General features: G+C 46.5%; 1 protein-coding gene across 1 annotated transcript in view; it reads left to right on the top strand.

Moving 5' to 3' along the window:
- The first annotated feature begins 1,030 nt into the window (after window positions 1-1,030).
- LOC144129735 (MAM and LDL-receptor class A domain-containing protein 1-like) overlaps window positions 1,031-26,534 on the top strand; it is a 189,224-nt gene continuing 163,720 nt past the window's right edge. The window contains 3 exon segments of the mRNA XM_077663821.1: window positions 1,031-1,257; window positions 14,549-14,680; window positions 19,565-19,821. Of these exon segments, the coding sequence (XP_077519947.1) occupies window positions 1,146-1,257; window positions 14,549-14,680; window positions 19,565-19,821 (501 nt within the window). The 5' untranslated portion in view covers window positions 1,031-1,145.

A 26,534-nucleotide genomic window follows, 5' to 3' on the forward strand; every position in this document is an offset into this window, starting at 1 on the left:
GGGGGGGGGACGGTCATAGTAATCTCATAATAGATTGGTCATGATCAGGACGTTCGATTACGACGTTCCACGTGGTTGGTCACGTGGTGCGGTGCCACCACGGCGGGAGTGCGAGCACAGCGAAACTGCGACTTCGTCGCCAATGTAACTTTCGCTACAAAAAAGAAATAAAAACATTTCTCAGCCCGCGCCGCCTAAGGAACAAGAGGCTGCATCCCTATAGACCAAAATTATTGTGGGAGAATAAAAAGAAGGAAATATAATGTGTCCCTGCCCGTGCATCCCTATATATTTATATATATAGTGTCTTGAAGCGACGAATTCAAAAGAATAATGGCCTCTCCCGCATCACTTTTGTATCGCGGGTACAATCCCAATAATAACATGAAAGATGTGGTCCTGGAGCAATTGAAATTTTGCCACCCGAGGGTGGAAAGGAATCAATCGAGGAATGCTACTATAGCGACCCACAGCCGGGAGAGCGGTCCCGGGGAGACTCCCCTCATCTCCCCTGGGAAGTAACGGAACGGTTTGGATAAGTGGGTTATGGGAATTTGGAGGGGGATAGGAACTGCGAGTAGACAGGCGCACGTGAGAGTAGGCAGCAAAACGTGAGGGCAACCGGCAAGGTGTCCAGACATGGTCATAAAACTACTACTTTGCTTGCCCGCCGCACCGAGGAGGCCGCGGCTACAATTAGACGCGTTCTATGGCTGCCGATACAACGTGCATGCTTCTGCTTTCTCGAAAACAAAGCTTTGCATCGTGCTATCATAGTTGGCTGCCGAATCAGCATTGTGCCGTTTCATTCTGCTAGAAAGGGACCGCACATCGAGCATGAGAAAAGCAATAGGGCCTCTGCGATGAGTGAGGAAGCTGCGACAGAACAGGAAAAGCCAGACCGCTGATATGGAGAATCATTACCCATTGTTTTAGTGAGACCCTCCCTTGTCGCCCATTGCTATCTCTTCTCTGACTGATACCTGCGGCAGCTTGTGGAAGCAGGTGGTCGAACCTATGACGTACGCCCACATTAAGCGTCTCGTGGAATACCAGGCGCTCAGACACTAGGTGTATCGGTCGTCAGTCAGCGCAGTCGGGCCCGAGGTTGCTGCGTCTGCGAAGCACTCGCGCACCCTTCCGCGATGCAGCCGGACCGAGGTGCGCGTCGTTTCAAGATGACAGCTTTTCTTAGTCAACGTGTCTTCTCAAGATTATTCCTTCTCCTCTCGGTGCAAGCGTCCCTCATCTCGGCAGGCAAGTGCTCCTCTGTTTCATCACATTGCTTTGAAAGCCAACTTTACGAAGTGGCCGCGCACGCTCTCTGTAGTAGCCGAGCATGCAGGGAGAGAGCTTCTGCTTTCTCCGATAAAAAGAAAGGCTGAGATTGGCTTCTGGCATAATCTGAACCAGTGAAAAGTGAAATGGTTGAAAATAACGAAAATTCCCAAGTAATGAATACATAACTCCACTCAACTAAAGCAAACGCAAATATTCATAGCGAGGTATTTTAAAATATAATGAATCTACTTCGAAATGACGCAAAAGCGTTATATTCTTCGAGCTGGAAAGCTTGACTACACATTCGAATTATTGATGCTGGGAACGTTTCCATTGTGCCTGAGCACCCCTAACAAACTTTAGTGTATGCATTTTTTCCTAAGGGATGCTTGCAGGTCCAAGCGCGAGAAATAACGGAACACCCAAGAACGAGGACGAAAGGACGGAGCGCTGAGATATGTGTTCCGTAATTTATTGCGCTGGAACCTGCGAGTATAGAAACAAACCAACTCGCACATCAGCACGTATTGCTCGTGTGGGATAGCTGGCAACGTTGTTTCCAAACATTTGGAATATTGTTATTATAGCAAGATTCTTATTGGCCATATTATGAAAGCTGAAAGGGCCTGAAACTTCCTTTTTTTTTTGTCCGTTTAACACTGATTCTATCAAGAAATATTCAAAAAATGACAGATAATTTTTGCCTATATTTTATAAACATGGGAAAGCACAATTTTATGAATGATAATGACGTTGACGAAGACGGAAAGGATTATGTGTCAGTGTCTTCGCAGCGCAGATGGAATTTGGTGGATACAACGACGTGCAATGCATTGCAGTTTAACATGAGGCGTGCTCGGCTGCGGCTGTACCCTAGCGCTCTCGAATACCAGCAAGCGAAGCTGATCTTTTCGCGCTGCTTTGATTTAGACTCTCAGTCACGGGAATATTTCTTTGACTTATTCTTATTAATTTATTTCTCAATGCACAAACCAACAAAAATCGCAAGATCTTGCTCGGCGTTTACCCATCAGAATATTGCTTTCGCCCTAAAGCTTTCTTGCAGCCTCAAAATACATATCAAGACAAGACTGCAAAACACGTCTTTCAGGAGTACTCTTAATATATTGACACCGCCCATTCATCGTCGTCGTTCTACTAGAATTACGAGAGCGCGGAATGCGCGCGCGAGCTGGCCTTAGAAAAAGAAGCCGAAGTGTCTGGCTGCGAATGCTCCGCTTTTGGGACTGCTACTGACGTCCGCTGCAGTCACCTACTTTGACGTATCCAACCTAGCTGTACCACGCGTGACATCTGGTGGAGGTGCTGGGTAACGCATTCCATGCCTCGGACTCCCCCAGCAAGCAGGGATTCAAGTCCTCGAGGGTCATCTGCCATCGAGGTGACGCCTGTACACCACGGCAGCCGCCGGCTCCAAGGCCTTCAACCCGAGTCTGGGCTTCTGGAGTCTCGCTCAACCCAAGCGGTTCGTTCAGCGCCATCGTCGACGACCATCCAGCCCGAAATAGGCATGCAGACGACGATTAGTTCACCTTCTGTTGTGCTGCAGCAGCCTCGGGAGCCACCGATCTTCCAAGGTTCTCCAGGCGAAGACCCGGAAGACTGGCTGGAGAAATTTGAACGCGTGGCCCGGTACAACAGATGGGCGGAAGACTCCAAGCTTCAACACGTGTTCTTTTCGCTGGAGGGCGCAGCTCGTACGTGGTTCGAGAACCGGGAGTCGTTCATAACGACGTGGAACGTATTTAAAGACCAGTTCCTGAAGGATTTCACCACGGTGATTCGAAGAGAACGGGCCGATCTGCTCCTTCAGTCCCGAACCCAGCTACCAAATGAAAGCATACTGGTATACTTCGAAGAGATGGCAAAGTTATTTCGTCGAGCTGACCCGGACATGACAGAGCAGAAGAAACTCCGGTACCTTATGCAAGGTGTCAAGGAGCAAATCTTTGCCGGACTGGTTCGCAATCCACCGAGCACGGTCGCAGAGTTTCTGTCGGAGGCAACCACCATGGAAAAGACACTCGATATGCGGTTGCGGCAATACGAGCGTCAACCTTTGGCCATGACTGCGGCAACCACGGACATCAGTAACACCCACATGCTTCGCGAAACCGTACGAGCTATCGTTCGCGAGGAGCTCCAGAAGCTGTTCCCGGCTACGCCGCCTGCGCCAACGGTTACTGCTCTATCCGAGGTTATTCGGGAAGAGGTGCAACAGGCGCTTACAACACCAGCTCCCTTTCAGCCGTCCACAGCCCCACCGCAAATGACATACGCCGCTGCTGCTCGTCGCGCACAACCGCCGCCGACTCGTCTTCAGGAAACCCCGGCCTCTTTTCGGCCGCCACCACCTGCTCGTCCTGCTCCATCGTATCCCCGTAAAAGTGACATCTGGCGCACTCCCAACTACAGTCCTCTCTGCTATCACTGCGGTGAGCCGGGCCACCTGTACCGCAACTGCAGGTATCGTCAGATGGGCCTGCCGGGGTTCCCTGCATATGCACCACGTCCGCAGCCTGGGCAGCGACCCAGAGAAATCAACGATTATCTGGCCGAATCTGCCGGTGGGACCCGCAGGTCGCCATCCCCACGTCGTCGGTCTTACGGTGACTTTCCTCGGGGAAGGTCGCCAAGCCCCCGCCAGGAAAACTAAAAGCAGCAACCTTTGATGGGGAGGTTGCTCACCTACGAAATGTAACAGACCCTCCTACGCCGCAACTAGGTGGCCACCCGATGCCACGACCGAATGCCGTCCAACACCGTGAAACGCCGACTCGACGGGAATGCCACCTGACGTATCGAAATGAACCCGCGCCGCACCGCAGCCGTGACCGAACACCGCGCCGTACCGCTCACACGCCGTCTACGACAGCAAACCTGAGCATTTCCCTCGACGGAACGGACGTCACTGCACTCGTCGACACAGGGGAGGATTACTCTATCCTCAGTGGAAATTTCGCCGCCACTCTGAAAAAGGTCACCACTCCGTGGATGGGACCACAGATTCGTAAAGCCGGGGGTCACTTAGTTACACCGATCGGGACTTGCACATCAAGAGAAGCAGTTCAAGGCGCAACCTACCTGGCAACGTTCGTTATACTCGAACATTGTTCACGTGACGCCATTCTCGGGATGGATTTCTTGACCGAGAATGGAGCGGTCATCGACCTCCAGTCAAAGGCCGTGTGTTTCTCCACAGAGAACGCAATACACAGAGATCCAGACCATCCGACCGCACTTTGCATCCTGGATGACCACGTCACCATCCCACCACGTTCGAGTATTATGGTTTCTGTCGGCGCCAAGACTGTGCGGAATTTCGAAGGCGTCGCGGAAGGCAACCAGATCTTGCTTTTTGCCAGGAGCCTTGCTGTCGCCAGAGGAGTCGTTAATCTCGTCGACGGAGAAACAGAAGTGCTGATAACCAATTTCGGTGGTGCACACCAACATCTGAACGTGGGAACCGTTGTGGCTCACGTTGATGCCATCGCCCATGTCAGCAGCACACCCAGTATTTCCACAATGTCGTTGTCGCAAGAGCAGAGCCCAGTCACTGGTTTCACGCTCGACGTCAATCCAGCACTCTCCCCGACGCAGCAACAACAAGTTAAAGATCTTCTTCTGCGCTACGGCGACATCTTCTTGGTATCATCGCGTGTTGAACGAACTCACCTAGCGAAGCATCGCATTATTACGGACGATAACGTGCACCCTCTCCGACAGTCCCCCTTCCGAGTTTCTCCCGCTGAACGTGACGCTATTGGCCTCCAAGTCAAGGAAATGCTCCGCGACGACGTAATTCGTCCTTCCCGGAGTCCCTAGGCAGCGCCAGTCGTCCTTGTGAAGAAGAAAGACGGGACATTGCGGTTCTGTGTAGACTACCGTCGCTTAAACAAAATCACCAAAAAGGATGTCTGTCCTCTCCCCCGGATCGACGACGCTCTGGATCGCCTTTGTAGCGCTAACTACTTTTCTTCGATGGACCTCAAGTCAGGTTACTGGCAAATTGAGGTCGATGAGCGGGACCGTGAAAAAACAGCTTTTATTACTCCAGTTGGCCTGTATGAATTTACGGCCATGCCCTTTGGACTGTGCTCTGCACCGGCAACTTTCCAACGCCTCATGGATACCGTCCTTGCCGATTTAAAATGGCAGACGTGTCTCGTCTATCTTGACGATGTTGTCGTCTTCGCCCCGACTTTCCAGGAGCATCTTCACCGCCTCGAATTGGTCCTACAAGCAATAAGGTCTTCTGGACTCACGCTCAAAAATGAGAAATGCCACTTTGCGTATACAGAGCTGAAGTTCTTAGGGCACGTTGTGAATCAAGTCGGTGTTCAGCCTGATCCTGAAAAAACAACAGCTATTGCCCATTTTCCGCCGCCGCAAGACCTGAAAGCTGTCCGCCGTTTTCCTGGATTGTGCGCGTATTACCGTCGCTTCGTGAAAGATTTTGCTCGCATTGCCGAGCCGCTGACGCGCCTAACAAGGTCGGACACACCTTTCACATGGGAAGCAGCGCAAAAAAATGCATTCCGCAGCCTTCAAAGCCTCCTGCAGGCGCCTCCCGTTCTGGCTCACTTCGACGTAAACGCCGACACGGAGCTCCATACTGATGCCAGCAACATCGGCTTAGGTGCTGTCCTGGTCCAGATCCAAGCAGGTCAAGAACGGGTCATCGCTTAAGCAAGTCGATGTTTGTCACCAGCCGAATCAAACTATTCCGCTACCGAGAAAGAATGCCTTGCCATTGTATGGGCCACTTCGAAATTCCGACCGTATCTTTACGGCAAAAATTTTAAGGTGGTGACCGATCATCATGCCTTATGCTGGCTCGCAAGCCTTAAAGACCCGTCCGCTCGCCTCGTCCGATGGAGTCTGCGGCTCCAGGAATACGACATGACTGTCGTGTACAAATCCGGGCGCAAGCACTCTGACGCCGATTGTCTGTCCCGCGCCCCAATAGATCCTTCTACCGACGCCTGTAATGATGACGACATCTTACTGACTGCTCTCAGCGCCTCCTGCCTCGCTGACCAACAATGCGCCGACCTCGAACTTCGAGACGTAATGGAATTTCTCAACGGCAGCAACACGACCGCCCCACGCGCTTTCAGGCGCGTGTTGCCATCTTTATGCATCCGCAATGGTCTTCTGGTCAAGAAAAATTTCGCTCCAAACAATACGCAATACCTAATCGTCGTACCGCCTAGCCTGCGCAATGAAATCCTCCAAGACTCCCATGATGAACCCACTTCTGGACATTTGGGCATAGCCCGTACGCTAGCCCGAATCCAAGAGAATTACTACTGGCCTCGTCTCCGTGCTGATGTCACTCACTACGTCAGAACGTGCCGAGCCTGTCAGCGTCGCAAGGTACCGTCAACCAAACAAGCTGGGTTCTTGATGCCCATTAGACCACCCACAAGGCCCTTCCAACGAATAGGAATGGACATGCTGGGTCCGTTCCCACGTTCGAACTCTGGCAACAAATGGATAATTGTCGCGACGGACTACCTTACCCGCTATGCAGAAACGTCAGCTCTACCCAGCGGCACCGCTTTAGAAGTCGCTAAGTTCTTCGTGCATCAGATCGTACTCCGCCATGGGGCACCTGAAGTGCTGATCACTGACAGAGGCCCTGCGTTCATGGCTGAGCTGCTGCAGGAGATCTTGGTTTACAGTCATACCGCCCACCGCCGAACAACGTCGTACCACCCTCAAACGAACGGGTTGACTGAAAGAGTGAACCGAACCCTTTCTGACATGATTTCCATGTACGTCGATATTGAACACAAACGTGGGACGAAGTGCTTCCTTATGTCACCTTCGCCTACAATACGGCCATGCAAGAAACAACGCAGATGTCCCCATTCCAACTCGTCTACGGCCGTGCAGTGACGATGATGCTCGACGCAATGTTACCACATCTGGACGACTCTAGCCTTCACACTGATACCTACACGTTCCTGGAACGCGCCGAAGCTGCTCGCCAACTTGCCAAAGTTCGAATTCGGGACCAACAACTTCGAGATGCAGATCGCTACAATCGGCGCCGTCACGACGTCCATTATGCGCCTGGCGACCGTGTGTGGGTGTGGTTCCCCATTCGGCGACGAGGACTGAGCGAAAAACTCCTCCATCGCTACTTCGGACCATACCGCGTGGTCAGGTCATTGGGCGACCTCAACTACGAGGTCATTCCCGATGGATTTCAGAAGTCCCGACGCTCCCCGTGCCCTGAAGTGGTTCACGTGGTCCGTCTGAAGCGTTATCACGATCGGTAGCCTCGCCCACTAACTCCGTTCAGTCCTTCCGACCTCTCCACTCACTCCCAGCATCGGGACGATGCTTCTTTTTGCCGGGGAGTAATGACACCGCCCATTCATCGTCGTCGTTCTACTAGAACCACGAGAGCGCGGAATGCGCGCGCGAGCTGGCCTTAGAAAAAGAAGCCGAAGTGTCTGGCTGCGAATGCTCCGCTTTTGGGACTGCTACTGACGTCCGCTGCAGTCACCTACTTTGACGTATCCAACCGAGCTGTACCACCCGTGACAATATTGCACATTTCGAAGTGGTCCTTTACCACATTTTCATTAAGAAGTCTCGTTGGTTGTTGTGCAAAAAACAGGACTGGATGCCTAACAAGCGAGTAGAATACTTAACATACCGGACTCCTCCTTCTGATGTGAAAAATAGTATGCGAACACGTCAGCAGAGGTACACGAATAGACTGAACTTGGTGTTGCCTCGTGAGTTTCGTGTACCTCTGCTGAGGTGTTCGCATACTCAAAAATAGTATGCGAACATCTCAGCAGAGGTACACGAAACCCACGAGGCAACACCAAGTTCAGTCTACTAAAATAATGAATTTTATTCGGGCTCTTGGGCCATGAGCCTTGAGCTCTTGGGCCATGTACCGAGAAATTTCGCTGCCTATGCGCACATGGCCACAGGAGAATCTTCTTCGTTTACGCAATAAACGGCTACACCCAATGGGCACTGAAACTCCCTTATATGTTCCATTGAAGTCCTGGACGTACACAGGACGTCTAGGGGAGGTTTAGTGTTCATTGAGCAGTACTCCGTCCACAGCAAAATCGCGAGAAGGATTGCCCATCGGCTCACTTGATCTGAAAAGCAGTTAGAGGTAGCGACCAGTAGTTTTACGTGCGCTCACATCTCATAATTGTCAAAAAGCAATTTGGCTTTAAAAAAAAGGCCCGCCGCGGTGGCTCAGTGGTTAGGACGCTCGACTACTGATCCGGAGTTCCCGGATTCGAACCCGACCGCGGCGGCTGCGTTTTTATGGAGGAAAAACGCTAAGGCGCCCGTGTGCTGTGCGATGTCAGTGCACGTTAAAGATCCCCAGGTGGTCGAAATTATTCCGGAGCCCTCCACTACGGGCACCTCTTTCTTTCTTTCTTCTTTCACTCCCTCCTTTATCCCTTCCCATACGGCGCGGTTCAGGTGTCCAACGATATATGAGACAGATGTTGCGCCATTTCCTTCCCCCCCAAAATAAACCAACAAACTAAAAAAACTTCTATTCAACCATTTTTATCTGCAAGAACAAAAGAAGCCGCTTTAACCTGCAGCCACACACTCACTGCGGGTTTTATTCACGTAATACCATGCCTTTTTTATATTATGGAATATACTAGAAACTCACCAGGGTGTGAGCATACCCACTCTGTCATGCTTCTCGTAACCTTTCCTTATCATAAGCGATCCCTCCAGCCCTCGGCTGAAGCGATGCCATTGTGTTTATTTCTTTTATCTCGAGGAGAGGTATGCCTGCTGGAACAATGCTCTTTTTTCTGCGGCCGACTTCTCTGCTATCAGCAGAATATACCGGTAGCCATGTTGCCCAAGAACGCGTAACGTACACAGAATATGTCTTCACAAAAGGTCTGCGATATACGAGGTGCAAGCGTACTTAAGCGCAAGCGCTAATCTAGACTTACGCAGTGAAAGACAGGCAGAAACGGTTTCGCTCGGCAGCCACCCGTCTTTTCTATATATTTCAATAAGGCCGTTAACCGTGCAACTCCCTGGCTATCAACCAAGATGCACAAATCTAAAATAGAAATTACTTTCATTTAAACTTCCATTAGTATATTATATTCTGGAAATACGATAGAAATGGCCTTTCTTAAGCTATCGTAAATGATTTAGTTCTGTCGAGCCATTCAAAAATTTGTGTAAATTCGCAATATTAGTATATTTTGTGCGTATTAAACTGCTGGAAGCAGAAGAGGGAGGGCGGGACTTAGCTGGCCTTTTGTCCAAATCTATGGTGGTGCCAACCTTTCAAGAAAGCCTTCGTGGTTGGTGAACAATTCAGTAATTAGGTCCTGTCGCAAAATCAAGTCACTTGCAGTATCTTGAAAGCAAAGTCGTAGTGCCAGCCACCAGTGATTCAGGAGGCTTGCTGAAAAAGCTAACTCCAACGGCACAAAAGCGTAGCTAGTGATAAGAAAAAAGTACACACTTGGGACTGTTGGTTCATGATATTAGAAATACGTAGAGCGAAAAAAACCAACAGATGGGACCCACACCGCTAACTTCCAACCAAGGTTTATTGCTCAGAAAAAAGGTGGTTTTTATGCCCAACGAGCACTGTCTGACTGTCAGAGTAGGGCAAGACAAGCTAGCAATAAATATTACCGAGATACTCAAGTTTCTTTGAATCACAGTGCCATAGAATGCTTTGAATCACAGTGTCATCCCAGTGCCATAGAGGTCACGTAAAGTGGTTACTAGTCGCATGAGCCAAAAGAGCACGAGCAATTAAAGTTAAAAGTTACTAGTCACTTGTTTACCTTTCTCCCTTTAAAGACCACGGTGATTTTATTCTAGCATATTAATTGTGGTGCTTCTTCTGCGAGCAACAGATAAGCGGCGGAAAACACAGGTGAGATATTCCTGCGCAGGATATCTGAACAGTTTTTCTCCAAAATATACCTGCAACGCATACCCAAAGATAATAAAAATAATAATTAGATTTGGGGGGAAAGGAAATGGCGCAGTATCTGTCTCATATATCGTTGACACCTGAACCGCACCGTAAGAGAAGGGATAAAGGAGGGAGTGAAAGAAGAAAGGAAGAAAGAGGTGCCGTAGTGGAGGGCTCCGGAATAATTTCGACCACCTGGGGATCTTTAACGTGCGCTGACATCGCACAGCACATGGGCGCCTAAGTGTTTTGCCTCCATAAAAACGCAGCCGCCGCGGTCGTGTTCGAACCTGGGAACTCGAGAACATGAACCCTGGAACCCGGGAACATGAAACTCAAGAACCCGGGAACATAAAATGTCACTTTGCTGACTTTTTACCAAAATAAGCCATCCTAGGGCTATCAGGTTAGGCATCGCGAAATGATCTTTCGAAGTAGCAGACAGCGGCACTTTCTTACGCAAAATACCACCCAAAGTGTTGCACCGTCCAATATAACTTTCAAAGACTAGGCGCCATAGCTTTTGTACGCTTACATCACAATCATTTCCCTTACTGCAGCCACTTTCAAGCAGCTTCCCTCAATCAAGCAGTTCTTTTATACTCAGATCTTGTCTCGGGATGCAGGCATGAGCAGCAGACTGACTGACAGGTGAACCATGTCGAAAAATCGCTTTGTTTGAGCGAGCCCGTGTCCGCAAAGCAAAGCAAACAGCTGCGAGCGATAGCATTCGTGCACTCAGAGGTCGCCGGCGTGGCAGTGCGCGTCGCTACCGGCAGCGTTTAATTTTAGTATAGCAACAAATATTGGTGGTTAAAAACACCTCAGACAATGTAGAATAGGAACTGCAGAATGCGACACTGATCCTTTCTGATTGCTTTCGCCGTGTTCCGGGTAAAAAACAAAAAACAAGGCCGCATTACTGAGCTCAGTAAAGAAAAGCACGTAAAAACAGGCACGGCAAAGATTCGATTCGGTGCTTGCAAACATAAGTCAGGATCTCTTTGCTGCCGAACACAGAGTTCTTCCTTTTTGCCCTTAAGATACCCTCAACATCACAGGTTCATAGCTAGCTCTGGGAGACATTTCTGCTGTTTTCACATGAACTGCCCCATTATTCTCAACTCCAGCTTTTGCAACCGTTCAATTCGGTTATGTTTCGGATTGATCCCTTTTACTGTATTAAAAGAAAGCCGCCGCGCTGGCTGAGTGCTCATGGCGCTCGGCTGCTGGCCCGAAAGACGCAGGTTCGATCCCGGTCACGGCGGTCGAATTTCGATGGAGGCGAAATTCTAGAGGCCCATGTGCTGTGCGATGTCAATGCACGTTAAAGAACCCCAGGTAGCCGAAATTGCCGGAGCCCTTCACTATGGCGTCTCTCATAACCTGAGTCGCTTTGGGACGTTAAACCCCCATAAACCAAACCAAACCTGTATTAATAAGAAAGCATTGTATGACTCAGCGACAACTAAACCCGGCGTTGTCGTCGCTGTCGGCAAAGGTGAGGCGAGCATGCCACCCTTCTGCCAAAAAACCGCGTTGCTTCTGGCGAACAAAGGTGCACCTAGTATTTTCGTTGTCTTACGATCGTGTGCCAATAAGTAGATGTGCCATTAGAAATAAAAATAAAAAACGTTTTCGCGTTCAAAACACATAAGTAAAATGCCGTCCGTGATTTTATGCAGATCGCTGCACAAATAATTTATTGCAGCTACTCAAGTGGCGGCAGCCACCCTAGCCTCCATGAGGAGTATATTTTGTTGCTACATATTTCTGCACATTTTCCTACGTACGTGTTTTTATTCCCTCCCCTTATACCCTCGAGAACACCTTCGAGCCATTTCTTTTGCGTATAAGTAACCGCTTCCGATTTCGTGCTGCATATTCTATTCTAACCCCTCGCTATTACCTCTGGCGCTGACGGTATCCGGAAACAAATTAAACGAATGCATTACAACAATTCTGGACATGGAGCTGTGGTGCCTGTTAGAAGTATTTAATTTATGATTAGCAGTATCTGGCAGTTGCCGCTTCCTTAATTGCTGGCGACCTGAGGTGCTACGTGACTATCAAAATGATATACCGTTTTCATACAAAAAAAAAAACAAAGTAATCACTTTTCTGACTAAGTAATCACTTTTCTGCGCCGTCCTTTGCGATACACAAAATGCTTCTTGGCTAAGCGAATATAGCTGAATAAGGATGGAGTACAGAGCTAGCTGATGCGTATGCAGTTTACAGCGCAACTCTTAATGTCTCGTTTGCTGGTTGCGCGTCATTGGCGAGCGCGGTGCAGCATATCACGTGACGTCCTTACGTACGTGCCTCGGGCTACATTTCGTCTTTTGGGAAAAGGGACTGAGAGAACGGGGAGGGGGGGGGGTGCGGGGGGAATCGCCCAGAGCCTACACAAAGTAGCCGATTCGACGACTGAGGTGTGCGCGAATCCGCTTTACCTGCCGCGTAGCAAGCACAACAGAGCATGACTTTCGTGAACAGCCTGCCGTTGTAAACTTGCGGGGTACAGGGGCCACACACAGCCTGAGTGCCCAGAGTGCGAGGCGAAAAATTCAGGGCTCATCTTTTCGTGCAGCCTTTATCTCCGTCATCCATTCTGCGCTGTTTCAATAAAAATAAACTCTTCACATTGCTGGCTATGCCTCACCACACTGCACTTCTCTTCAACAGCAATTGTCTATTGGCAGCGAAATAGCGCTGCACGACAGAGTGCATAAATACGTTAGCGGCCGCAGCTGTACAAATCCACGTGAACTTCGATTTATTGCAATTTTATCGCTTATAAATGGTTCCTTTACTGTATAAATGACATGTTTGCTGTCATGAAACACTAGCTCATCAGTCTATGCTGTCTAAGTACCTTTAAAACCTTAAGTACCTTTAAGTACCTTTTAGAGTACCTTTAAAACTTTCGCTCACTGTAGCTAACCTATTCAAATGTTTCTTTGTAGAAAATTTCTCTGAACTCTAGTTACCGTTATTCTGTAAATGGTGTACGATCTTAAGTGGTAATAAACGTTGGTTTTGTTGCCCTTTTTGATACATTCCGGTGCTAAAGTCTATTTCGTACCACAATTTAAGGCCACCTTACGCATGTAATGACCTTTGGGCGTTCAAAAGTATGCTTCATAATGAATGATAAATATGACCAGGCCAGAAGAATTACTTTTTTCAGTGTTGTTAATGCGAACGAAACAACCGCTTTTTATTGCACGTGAAAGAATACTCGTAAACGACGATTCTTTGTCCTCAGTATGTTCTTACTGCGCTTATCTTGCAAAGGAATCTCCTGAAAGCGCGGTGCTTCATTAACGAGTTCTGCGCGCTGTTTTCCAGTCCATTCCAGCTACACCTGTGTCAGAAATGAGTGGCTTTAAAATTTCTAACTTTACTATGAATTATACTTTCGAAGCATTGCAATCTCTCGTTGGATATTTAAATTCGTGGTCAGTGCTCTAACTGAAAATTTGTTACTAGAAGCTGCTTTTCCACATTGTTGATGCCATTTTGAGGAATTGAAGTGCCAACATCTTTACTACCAGATTTGCAAGTACAATACGACTTACAATGCGGAGCTCCCTCGTGCCTGCAGCCTAATAAGCCTCATTACTAGTCATGAAGGTGTGCTTGCTTCATGAAAAGACAAACAGAATCTCGGCGTCAAGCTGGGCGTCAAGAGACCTATAGCTTACACAATATTGTTGAACGACCCCTTCTCTGGGAAGCTAGAACAATTCCCTAAAGCCCTTACCCTCTTAGTAATGCATATTTGAACTACGTGGAAATTAATTTTGGAATGAAAACAGCCACAAAGTTCACTTCCTCAGGAGACCAAGCAATTTGTCAGAAAATCTGAATCGTCGCGAATGTTTCCCACCAGGAAAACACAGCAGTTTAAAATATTTTCACACAACATTTTCTCTTTGCACTTTTTCAAACCATGTGGTGTAATTATACCCTTTATAAATAACATTGTGTCATTGCTGAAGCGGTGAACAATGTTATTTCTGCGACAAGTTATTTTACACTGGAAAGCCGCTTTCACTACGCGAGCGAGTTTCAGCTACAACTGCCAAAAATCAATTTCAGCGTAGATTCCATTAATTATAAAATGCGCCAGCTGTAGTATATCATGCTATCACTCTCGGTAGAAGGGTTTAGAGCTTGTTATCGTTTATTGTTTATGCGCTCGATCCCTCAGGCATATATATTTAGTCCTTCCAAAGGCAAAGAAGCTTTACACTTTTTGCTTTTTTTCTTCTGCAGACACGTGCTCATTCGAGAATGGTACGTGCCCCGAATGGAGGACCACCAACTGCCGATTACAGGCGTGCTTCGAAGTGCGCAAGGTTGCTGAGATGAAATACGGACCCACAGTGGACCACACGCTTAAGACAGGTGAGGGAAACAATCCGCAGGTGTTGTCAATGGTCTATCGAGACTACCTGCGGTATAATTGCTGATCTATGCGCATGGTTTGCTAGTGTGTGCTTGCCACTCGTAATGCGCCTAGATGCTGTCTGCCTCGTTTACTTTCGATCATTTTTTTTAATTTTTGTTTTCTCTGACTTACATCCTTCATAGCTTGCTGCTTCCTAGCGCTTAAGAGGTGAACTAATCTACCTGATAAACACACAAGTGTGCCGAAAATTGGTGTCATGTTTTTCTAATTCCCGTTAGCTACATAATTTGTGATTTATTTTAACCTTTTCAAATTAATAAAATCGTCTTTCATTGCAAGGAATTCGCATAAAATTTCATGCTTTTAGCGGCCTGTTTTAGGAGGCTTTCTCTGGGACCTCACCACGCGGCCTCGTGCATGGAAAAGTACTCCAGGAACGGAGAATTGAAGTGCGTTCTATAAAACTCAGACCTCCAGAGCCTTGAAAAACACTGCTGCAAGGAAGACACGCACATTAAGGAAGTGAGTGGATGGGCACGAAGTACAATAGCTGGATAAGATGATGGTGTTAGGCATGTGGCCACAGAGAAATCGAAAAGAAACCCATAGCATCCGAATCCTACAAAACCAAGCGGCACAAATATTCGCAGTGATCAGAGAAATCACGAACAAAAGATGAGGGGGGACTGAAGAGGACACTGCGCGGCTCGTAAGATCTCTCACCATATCGACAGTGGTCCATCCATATCCCCTGCCACGCGCTAAGGAAAGCGGACGTCGACCGTGTGGGCGCACTCACACGGAAATCTTTTTAGGTAGCGTTAGGCCGATCTTATAGGTCTACACTCACAGCGAAGCTGCTAAAGCAGCGGTACATAATACTTATTCCGAATTTAGAGAGGCCCCCTTGTGTACGCAAGACATTAGACTCAGAACAAGCGCCACGGGCAGGCTGGTCCTGTATAAGATCGGCATGCTGCCAGGTCACCTAGACGACATTAAGGTTAAAGAGCAGCCTCCAAATCCCAGTGCGCAATGTCGTCAATGTCAATCCCCTGCCCAAAGAAATGCATCCCGAACGAGACGCAGAAACGACAGTGTTAAATGCTTTATTCACCAGAATAGAGATAGAAATGACTTAGTCTGTACTGACTCATCCCCGTGTCACAGGACAGGGTTGGTAGCAGCGGTAGCAGAACATTTACAGCGTCAGCAAGTAAGCGCCTCCATCGCCCCAGAAAAGCCCTTAGCAGCTCACTCGGCCCCAAAAACCCTAAAGATCCAACAAAGCTGGCAGACCAATAAAAGCCTGGTGATTCCTACGGACTCACACAAATCCTGCAAGGACTATATGAATGGTAGGATTGACATGAACGCCCTCAGAATTCTGCCAAAAGTAGCAAATCAAAATTGAAGCCCAGGACGCATTTATTGGATTCCTGGGGGCATCAAGGATTACACGAAAACGAGGGAGCAAATAGGCTAGCTCGAGCTCACGCCAAACGCGCGAAGACTGTGCTACCTGCAACACCAGGTGTCTTCTCATTCGCTGATCACCTAGAGCATTATCATGGTCTTAGATACTGCTTTGCTCCTCCATGCAAGGACCTAAACAAAACGCAATCCCAAGACTGGCGAAAAATTCAAATGGGGGTTTATCCAAACCTATTCCTAAATAACTGCGTATATGCGACTAGATATGGGCAGGATTCTCCCTGGTGCGTAGACTCGCATATCTCGCTAGACAACATTACGTGTGAGTGTGGGGGCAACCCGTGTCTAAGAAAACGTATATGCACTTCCCGAGAGCAGTGGGAGTCCCTGATAAACTGACCGAAGCGATCTCGAAGGCTGCAGGAGACAGTGGAGTCTTGGACTTTATACGCAACCCTTCTCTTCGACGAATACTGCTGTTTCCAATAAAGGTGTTTAATCAATCAATCAATCAATCAATCAATCAATCCTCAATCAATCAATCAATCGAGCAGCTAAAGATGACTGCATATTTTATAGCGGATAACTTTTCAGTGTAGGAGTGAGTACAAATAGCGATGTATGCTTATAGGAATGCTTAGACGCTGCTTTTGGTATGCCTGAATAAAATTTAAACATACATTCAGAGCCTGTTTATGTACCCGAAAAAAACGACGAACTAAGAACCTTACCAAATCGCCTTGCAGTCCCTAACAATGAGATCGCATGAAGCTGAATTGCTTTATTTGGAATTCTCCCGAATCTCAGATATTTACCCACCAAAGGATACTGACACAGAAATAATACAATATATAAATGGGTGTCCACATTTGTGATGGTGGACCGCCTAACCAGCACATGAAATATCGCAAAGTAACCTGACATTCAAACATGATTGGTACCATGGAGACTCATTTTGTCGCGCATGGAGGCGTTCTAAGAATACTGATGACCAGTCTATAATGTTGTCTTCGGCCCTTGTAGTTTCTGATTTTTTATCAACAACAATAACATTGTATTCCCGGTGGCCTGTCTCTAATTTCTTCATTAACCCATGTATACCGTGCTTCAGGAAATAAGAAAAAACAATTTAGATAATAAAAATGGTGATTAGTTTTCAGAATTTCAGAATTCGCAACCATTGTTTTAATAGAGGAACTATTGCTCAACAAATTTTGAGCCGTGCCACACGTATAGAAAACTAAGCAAATACCCCACGTGTTGCCTGCGGTAAAACTTAAAGCGCTAGTTGTCGATTCTAATGTCGCATTTCTCATCATGCGTAGTGGTTTTCTCATACAATACGAAAATCGCCTGTTTTTTTTCCGGTACCGCAGTGTGGTCCATGCGAATGAAACTGCTCACTGCTTCCAGAGAAGACTGGATTCTCTCTGGAAGCACACATCGTAACGCTTGCACAAGAATAGTTTGCAGCCTATTGAACCTATGCTATTGGGCACAAATTTTTAAACAAAAAATATTTGGACTTACTGACAAGAAAGCGGTGTCCTACGTGTAGGGCACTAGTCATATAGGAGTTCGCACAGTATGTTGGATTTGGAAATTATAGAATTTATTCACTTACTGGCTTCAGGAACGCATGTGGACCGCGTTCAAAAATCAGTAAAGTTTAGTTTTAAGAAATTAAATATTAGTTAAAAGTTAGGAACTGGTAATCTGTCGTAATCAGGGATGAGATAGCGGTTTAAAGGTAGGAACCATGTTAAAATACATGGTTGCACGGATATGCTTAGCCACTCGTACTTGCATACCATTTGGGGCCGCCGCGGTGGCTCAGTGGTTATGGCGCTTAGCTGCTGACCCGAAAGACGCGGACTCGATCCCGGTCGCGGCGGTCGAATTTCGATGGGGGCGAATTTCTAGAGGCCCGAGTACTGTGCGATGTCAGTGCACGTTCAAGACACCCAAGTGGTCGAAATTTCCGGAGCCTTTCACAACGACACCCCTCATAGCCTGAGTTGCTTTGAAACGCTAAACCCCTTAAACCATAAACTGTACATACCGTTTGCTCATAATTGCATTCAACGTATTCGAGGCTTTCATTGCTGAAAAATTCCTAGAAAGTAAACCATACAGCTTACGCTATCGACTTCGCCGTATATATAGCATCCGGCCACTGGCTTGAAAGAAATACGCAAGTTCTAGCCTTGTCCGAACTGTTGACCACACCGGACAGTTATTCTAATTCAAAAACATTTGGCGGCATTCGCATCAGTGTCAGAACCGGCAGATTTTTCGTTGGCCTTTATAATCTTTCCTCCCTCAAAGACGCTTCCGAAACCTTCGCTTCCCTCACAACTTCCAGGAATTAGGTTCTCTGTTACGCGATAGCGCATACGAGCAACTCGTTCAGTCGAAAAGCCGTCGGCGTAGTCGGCACCGTGTGTCGGAAATAATCGGGTTCTGCGTATAAAGTCGAATCACGGTAATTTATGGCTCTGGTGATTGATGATTGATTGGTGTGCGAAAGGCGATGAGTTAATTAAACCATTGCAATTATTTGATTAATTAAAGAAATGAAACAAATTGAAAAAATGAGGTTCAAGATTGTCAGAATGCTGAAATTGAAAACACAATGCTTGATGTTGCTAACTAATAAAATTTAAAGTATTGATTGATCAGTTAAATAATTGAAACAATTGTAAAAATAAAAATTGCGTTAAACGGTCCCAAGCAGCCAAGAATAGAAAGCCTAACGCGCTACGCTGTCGCGTCATACCGTTAAGGCGGAGCTTAAGTTCCCTCTCCAGTCTTTATCAGGGACTTCTTCCATTGCACTGTACATTCGCTGTGATGCTTTCCGCTGGTGAGGCGTTGGAATTATAGGCAGAACAACGACTAGCAGCAACACTTGTGAAAAAAAAGTAAGTAAATGATGGGCTATGCAATTATATTCCTACAATAATTTATGCTTTTGTACCACTGCTTCCCTGCATCATCGTTTGCATCGCCTGACGTATATTAACGCTGCTGAACTGTGTTCTCGTCATGCGCAACATCAGATATTGGGCTACACGTTTACAGACATGTGCACAAAGCGCTCGGTGTCGGATAGTAAATTTCGGTTAGATGACGGGCACAAAGTACATGCACTGTACTTTAGAGTGAAAAAGCGTAGCGGCTTGTTTAGTCTATAGTGTTGAAAGAAACTTTAAGTGCAGGTCTTGGTGTAAGTGGCGCAACAAGCCACATGTACAACGAGGCGTCTGCGAACTCGTAATGTACTACAAGTGCGCCGGAGCGCGCCTTACTCTATAACCAGCGATGTAGTCTATAGGTATCATTGAGGTAGCAGAGCTGATGGAAAAAAGGTGCAAAGAATTATGCAGAAGCCATGCGCTCAAAATTAACAATTACTTTGTTCTCTTTTGCACTTTGATATATAGAAAAGGGGTCCAGCGCCTACGCAGTGCTGAAGAGTTCTACGACCTGGCTGCGGTATGCCGACCTCTATCGCAAGGCAAGAGGACCGCTGTGCTTCACGGCTTGGTACCACCTATCGGGCACACAAAGCGCCCAGGCGTCCTTCCTAGTGGATCATTTCTCAAGCTTTATGCCTCCATACTTCTACGTGACCAGGCAGGAGCTGGCTGGCCGTTGGCAGCGAGTACGCTACTCGGAGAAACGTCCTGGCCCTGTCGAGGTTCGTGCTCGTACTCAATCTCTCCTCAAATTCCTTTGCGACCAAAGCGAAAGTTTGAGACAGATATTTTCCCAATAGTGTGGTGCTGTACTGCTGTTCAATATGATAGAACACTTGTGAGCACTGACGTCTATTGCACTGGAGCAAATTAAGGCGGAACATAAAACAAAATGCAAGTACCCACCAAAGCACTTTTGTCTGGCTACATGTTTAGGTCATACTTGTTGATAAAAAGAATATTTTTGCAATGAAGAGATTCTTTTTAACCACGTGGGCACTCTTGGCTTGAATAAGCAACCTAAATCAGAATGTGCCCGAGAAGACTGCGCACCGTGTTTTGGTGATAAATCTGTGAGAAATTCAGAAAACAAAGGCTGTTGTCATCTCCGTATATTGTATTGTTTGAAACAAAACAGGCGTTTCAAATCGTGAATGTTAGATCATAGTATTAAACACCATAAATTATTGGACATAAAATACTAACTGTTCACTGCGAAAGTACATGATTTTTGCATCACGCATCTGGCCGCGCGCTCATGCCCAGCATTGCTGACAAAAGTTTTGAATATTGGTATATTGTAAGCCACGGTTATAGAAACATTGACGGTAATCGTTAATTATTCGTATGCCTAGCGAAGTATTTCTTTTGAATTTTTTGCTTCGCCCGCGAGCAGTTCGGGCTGCAATAGAAAACCAATGGGGAAAATTTTGTGACGATAGCAAGAGCATTAATAGAAAAAAAGAGACATTCAAGGCTGCTCACGGGAGATCGTCGAATATATCGATTGTTATAGTGAAACCTTACAATATATGAAACATTTATTCTATGATCTCTTTCCCGTTTAAAAATTATTTTCTCCAGAACGGTTGTGCATGTCAAAAATGTGGACGTAGCTTAAATTAAGGCCACTACGGCCGCCACAAGTGCACACAAGTGCACGCCAGTGGTAGGAATTCAGTCCTGCTCTGAAAGTCTGCGGATTTCCTTCAGAGCATCATAAAAGAACTAACACCCTTGACAACAAAGACCGTGTGACCTCTCATATAGCACCCTACAAACTTTCAATCTCTACTTTTCTATGTAGCTGCTGCGGTCAGGAAATTATTATTAATCCTCACCAGTCAATGGGAAAACGAGTCACGTAAAATATGTCCCTCTGTGCGGTACACGAAACCCAACGATGGCGTTTACCATAGCACTAGAAGCCTGCACGAAATTTTCTCAGCTCCTGGACCGACACTTTCACGGATGTAATATGTGTGCCAGTTAACTTGAGCCAAACACTCAAAGTATATCGAGGAAAGGCAGATAGGGCTGTTTGAGAGATGTTGTTGATCATTGCTTGTACTAAATTAGGGCATTTTTGTACTTAGTGTAATTCAACATAAAAGAAATTCAAATAGAAACATTTAACTATTGTATTTCCAGTGAGAATAACTGAGCCAAATTATACATCGCAACAAAACAACCTCTTAACTATCAAGTTTTTTTTTTATGTGTGGTAAGGATAACATTTTCCCGCGTTTAAAACAACGCGCACGAAATATGAAAAAAAAAAAATTCACGTTACCGCGCGCTAGCGAGCCACGACAACGGCGCAGTCCAGATCACAGTTTTTGATGATGCTTCCTACATCATCATCAGCAGCAGCCTGACTTCGTCCGCAGTAGGGCAAATACCTCTCCCATATCTCTCCCGTTAACCCTGTCCTGTGCCAGCCGCGGTCACCCTGTCTCCGCAAGCCACATAATGCCATCCGCCCACCCAACTTTCTCCCGCCTCTTGCTACGCTTGCCTTTTCTTGTAATTCATTCCGTTACACTTAACGAGCATCGATTATCTTGCCTTCGCATCACATGTGCTGCCCAAGCCCATTTCTTCTTTTTTGATTACGAATAGGGTGTCTTTAACCTGCGTTTGTTCCCTCACCCAGTCTGCCTGCTTCCGGTCTCTTAACGTTACACCTGTCATTTTGCTTTCCATAGCTCGCTACATTGTCCTTAAGTTTAACCCTCTTCGTTATACTCCACGTTTCAGCTGAGTCCTGGTAAGATATATCTATTACATACTTTTATCTTGAGGGATATTGGCGAACTGTAATTCATCACCTGACAGAACCTGCCAAATGCGCTCCACCCCATTCTTATTCTTGTAGTTGATTCACTTTCGTGATCCGGATCTGCTGCCACACCTTCCTTAAGTAGACATATTCCTTAGCACTTCCAGCACCTTGCTACCAACTGTGAACTCTTGTTCTGTTCCTAGAGTGTTGATCAATACTTTGGTTTTATGTATATTAATTTTTCGACCCAACGTTCTGCTCTGCCAGTCTAAATAATTGATCATGTTTTGCAGTTCATCTGCTGTGTTAATTAGTTAGCCAATGTCGTCAGCAAATTAAAATTACTAAGGTATTTTTCGTTCTCTCTTATTCATAACTGTTCCTAAACCAGGCCTCTGAGTACCCCTGTAAGCGGGCGCTGAATAGTAGGTGAGATCGTGTGTCTCCCTGCATGACACCCTTTGATATTGAAATTTTATTGCTGAATTTATGTAGGATTATGGTAGGTGTGCACCCGCTATAGATATCTTCCAGTATTTCCACATAAGGCACTTCTACACCCTGATTCCGCAATACCTGCCGGACTGCTGAAGTTTTGACAGTAAAATGATTTCCCGTAATCTATAAAAGCTATATGCAGTGGTTCGGTAGACTGGGCGCTTTTCTCGATCACCTGATTGATAGCGTGAATATGGTCTATTGTCGAATGCCTTTTACGAAAGCATGGCTCATCATACGATTTAATAAAGTCTAAGGTTGCCCTGACTGTATTAGCGATTACCTTAGTAAATACTTTGTAGCCAACGGGTAGTAAACTTATCGGAGTGTAATTTTTTAAGTCCTTAGCGTCTCCTTTCTTGTGCATTAAGATGAGGTAGCATTCTTCTCAGCTTCAGGCGCGCTCGAGGTCATAAGGCATTGCGTATACAGGGTGGATAGTTTTTCTAGTACAATTTCTCCGCCGTCCTTCAAGAGATCTGCTGTTACCTGATCCTGAACAGCTGCTTTCCCCGTTTGCATTGTACCTAAGACCTTCTTTACTTACTCTTTTGCTATTTGCGGGTTGTCCCATTGCAGCGTGATACTGCCCATGTCATTTACGTCCTGATTTCATTGTCAATGGAATAGATTTCGGTAAAACTGATCGGCAGCTTTCTTTCTCTTATCCATATTGGTAATGAAATTGCCCTCTTTGTCTCTGAACAACACATGCCTCTGATTTTTACGCAAGCCAGTTCCCTCTTCACGGCTTTGAGACTGCCTCCATATATATGACAGGGCTGCGATTACGCGGGGTGGAAACAATGAAGTGAGCGCTGGTGGAAAAACTGAAAATAACACCTGTGACCTCACCAAATTCAGTGCGAAAAAAGAAAAGATCGGTTGTGGTTGTTTCCCGTCGCTATAAGTAGTCCGGAACACTAAGGTGTGTTCTGCTCGCTAGAGATCGTTAACCGTCTGGCGCCTCGCATGTAGCGTCTTTGCATTCCGACAGAGTGCTTTGCTTCTGAAATTGTTGATTTTTCTCCGACATGGCAGAAGAAACGGCCGAACGACGACTGGAAACACTGCTATGCAGGAACTAGCACGCGAGCAGTTTTCATCAGTGGACGCGGCCGGTCTTAAAAGTTACTTTGTATTTTCACTTTTGTTTTCACCCCGCAAAATTCACGGCACCATCCAACGCGGCTATGTCCAAGAATTATGCTTTTATGAGCTGTGCTGTCACGGAGCGCAAGGTCATTGTCAAGTGTGACTTTATCCCACTGCGCGCGTTCTGTTTTCAGCGCGGGCAAAACTTATATATAGTACCTATAAAAATATAAAGTGATAGATTAGACGTTTTGGGAGCGCTCTACAATTCGACAGCGAATATTTCGCCGAAATTGCAATGCCTAAACAGCTAATATTCTCATTTTATCGATTTGTTGAAGTGAACGAAATACAAAAATGTCCTGATTAACTACATAAAATGGTCAACAACGTTGTTGAAGTTACTTACACTTATTCTGCCTCGCCTTAGTTTTAAATGTTAAGATAAACTAAGCACGTGTATTAGCGTAGCAGGGGGCGGCAGAACGTTAGGTGGGCGGACGAGGTTAAGATGTTTGCATGCATAGGGTGGGCGCAGCTGGCAAAGCACAGGGTTAATTGGAGAGACATGGGAGAGGCCTTTGCCCTGCAGTCGGTGTCGTCAGGCTGATGATTATGATGATTATGATTGCTGAAGGCACCGATCCGAGTACAAAATAGATGCCATGTCCCGCCATATGCGGAGAGGAAGACCATAGCGGCCATGAACGCAATCCCTTGTCCCTCCTCGAAGGCACGTGATCATGTGCCGAGACAGGAGCTGCAAAATATAACACCTGACTCCGTCTCCTTACAAGGTTGTCTGCGTCTTACAGACGCAATATTTGTTGAGGAAATGCATACGTCTTGCGTTAGGAATAAACAACTACTTATTATTTCGCATTCTTCACGCATTACAGTTCAAAAGATGCTCACATCCTTGGTTTCGAGGTATAAACGTTGGTTCATAAGCCCACCAGTAATTGAAAGCAGTAGGCTTCACTGAGGTAAAAAGGTGAATTTTATGGCGTAGTAATCCTAATGCTGGCAGATGTCAGAAAAAAATGTGAATCATAGTAATTAGTGACATTTTTAACTAGCTTCCAATGGCCAAGTCTGTTAACTATTACCGAATGAAATCAAGCGCTCATCCGAGATTTCTAACAGGCCATTAGTAATGGCAAGTTGAGTTCTTTTAGAATTTTGACAAAGCGAGAACCCTCCGTGCTACGGCTGAACAAATTTTAGAATTTTCACAGGTGATTCAAAAGTCGCAGGCGACCAAGGCGACGCCCACTTGTGCACGTCACTTCATGACGCACGTGCCACATGACCTTCTCTTCCGCCTCGGCTAGAGCAGCGAGCAGCGGCCGCCTCCGTAGCTTGGGAGGGACAAAGTCATGTGGCACGTTCGCCATGCAATGACGTCCACAAGTGGACGTCGCTTTGAGCGCGTCACCGGCGCGTGATTTTCGAGTAGCGCATAAAATTAGCAAAATTTGTTGAGCCAAAGAATAAAATTAAAAGCATGAAAACTATGCAATTTGAAAGGGCGATTTCAAATGGCGAGCAAGAAATTCAGTCGCAACCAGGGACTTATCTGTAAAAGTTAAAAAGTTAACTATAAGATATTTATCAGATTACTAGTTAGCATGACTAGCCTTTATTTTGACGTCCGCCAAAGACTGTATTACTATATTGCAATATCCATCTTTTTACCTCTTTTTACATCTTTTTACATCTTTGATATATGGTCGAGGGTGGCGCTGGTGAACACTCTCAAGGCTCGCTTACACCCAGTAAACTTAAATACCCACGAGAGCAGCAGATTGGACAGCCGTCGCCGTAGCTCAGTTGGTAAGAGCACCGGACGCGATATTCGGAGGTCGTGGGTTCGGATCCCACCGGCGGCATGGTTGTTTTTTCTGCTGCTTTATAAGTAATTTTCTTTAAGCGATTTATTAATCTAAGCATTATTATCCCACTGATAAGCATAACACATTAAAAAAAAAAAATAACTAACGTTCCCCTATGCACCTTGGTTTCGGTGTCTGTTGGCTCCCTTCATAAATTTGTCAAACGGGCCCCTCATTTCCTTTAACTTGTCTTCTAATAGCTTAACGAGGGTCTCGGTTCTGGCAGTCTTGATGCCATAGGTAGCATAAGAGGGCTCTCGCACAGTTTCCGCCCTCGCCGTTAGATGACGTTCTACGTCACGCTCGCGGTATTACAGGACGTGCTACGTCCGCCGCTATGGTCGAGGGTGGCGCTGGTGAACACTCTCAAGGCTCGCTTACACCCAGTAAACTTAAATACCCACGAGAGCAGCAGATTGGACAGCCGTCGCCGTAGCTCAGTTGGTAAGAGCACCGGACGCGATATTCGGAGGTCGTGGGTTCGGATCCCACCGGCGGCATGGTTGTTTTTTCTGCTGCTTTATAAGTAATTTTCTTTAAGCGATTTATTAATCTAAGCATTATTATCCCACTGATAAGCATAACACATTAAAAAAAAAAAAAACTAACGTTCCCCTATGCACCTTGGTATCGGTGTCTGTTGGCTCCCTTCATAAATTTGTCAAACGGGCCCCTCATTTCCTTTAACTTGTCTTCTAATAGCTTAACGAGGGTCTCGGTTCTGGCAGTCTTGATGCCATAGGTAGCATAAGAGGGCTCTCGCACAGTTTCCGCCCTCGCCGTTAGATGACGTTCTACGTCACGCTCGCGGTATTACAGGACGTGCTACGTCCGCCGCTATGGTCGAGGGTGGCGCTGGTGAACACTCTCAAGGCTCGCTTGCACCCAGTAAACTTAAATACCCACGAGAGCAGCAGATTGGACAGCCGTCGCCGTAGCTCAGTTGGTAAGAGCACCGGACGCGATATTCGGAGGTCGTGGGTTCGGATCCCACCGGCGGCATGGTTGTTTTTTCTGCTGCTTTATAAGTAATTTTCTTTAAGCGATTTATTAATCTAAGCATTATTATCCCACTGATAAGCATAACACATTAAAAAAAAAAAAAAACTAACGTTCCCCTATGCACCTTGGTTTCGGTGTCTGTTGGCTCCCTTCATAAATT

Source organism: Amblyomma americanum, chromosome 4 (genome assembly GCF_052857255.1).
Source record: "Amblyomma americanum isolate KBUSLIRL-KWMA chromosome 4, ASM5285725v1, whole genome shotgun sequence".
Taxonomy (NCBI): Eukaryota; Metazoa; Arthropoda; class Arachnida; order Ixodida; family Ixodidae; genus Amblyomma; species Amblyomma americanum.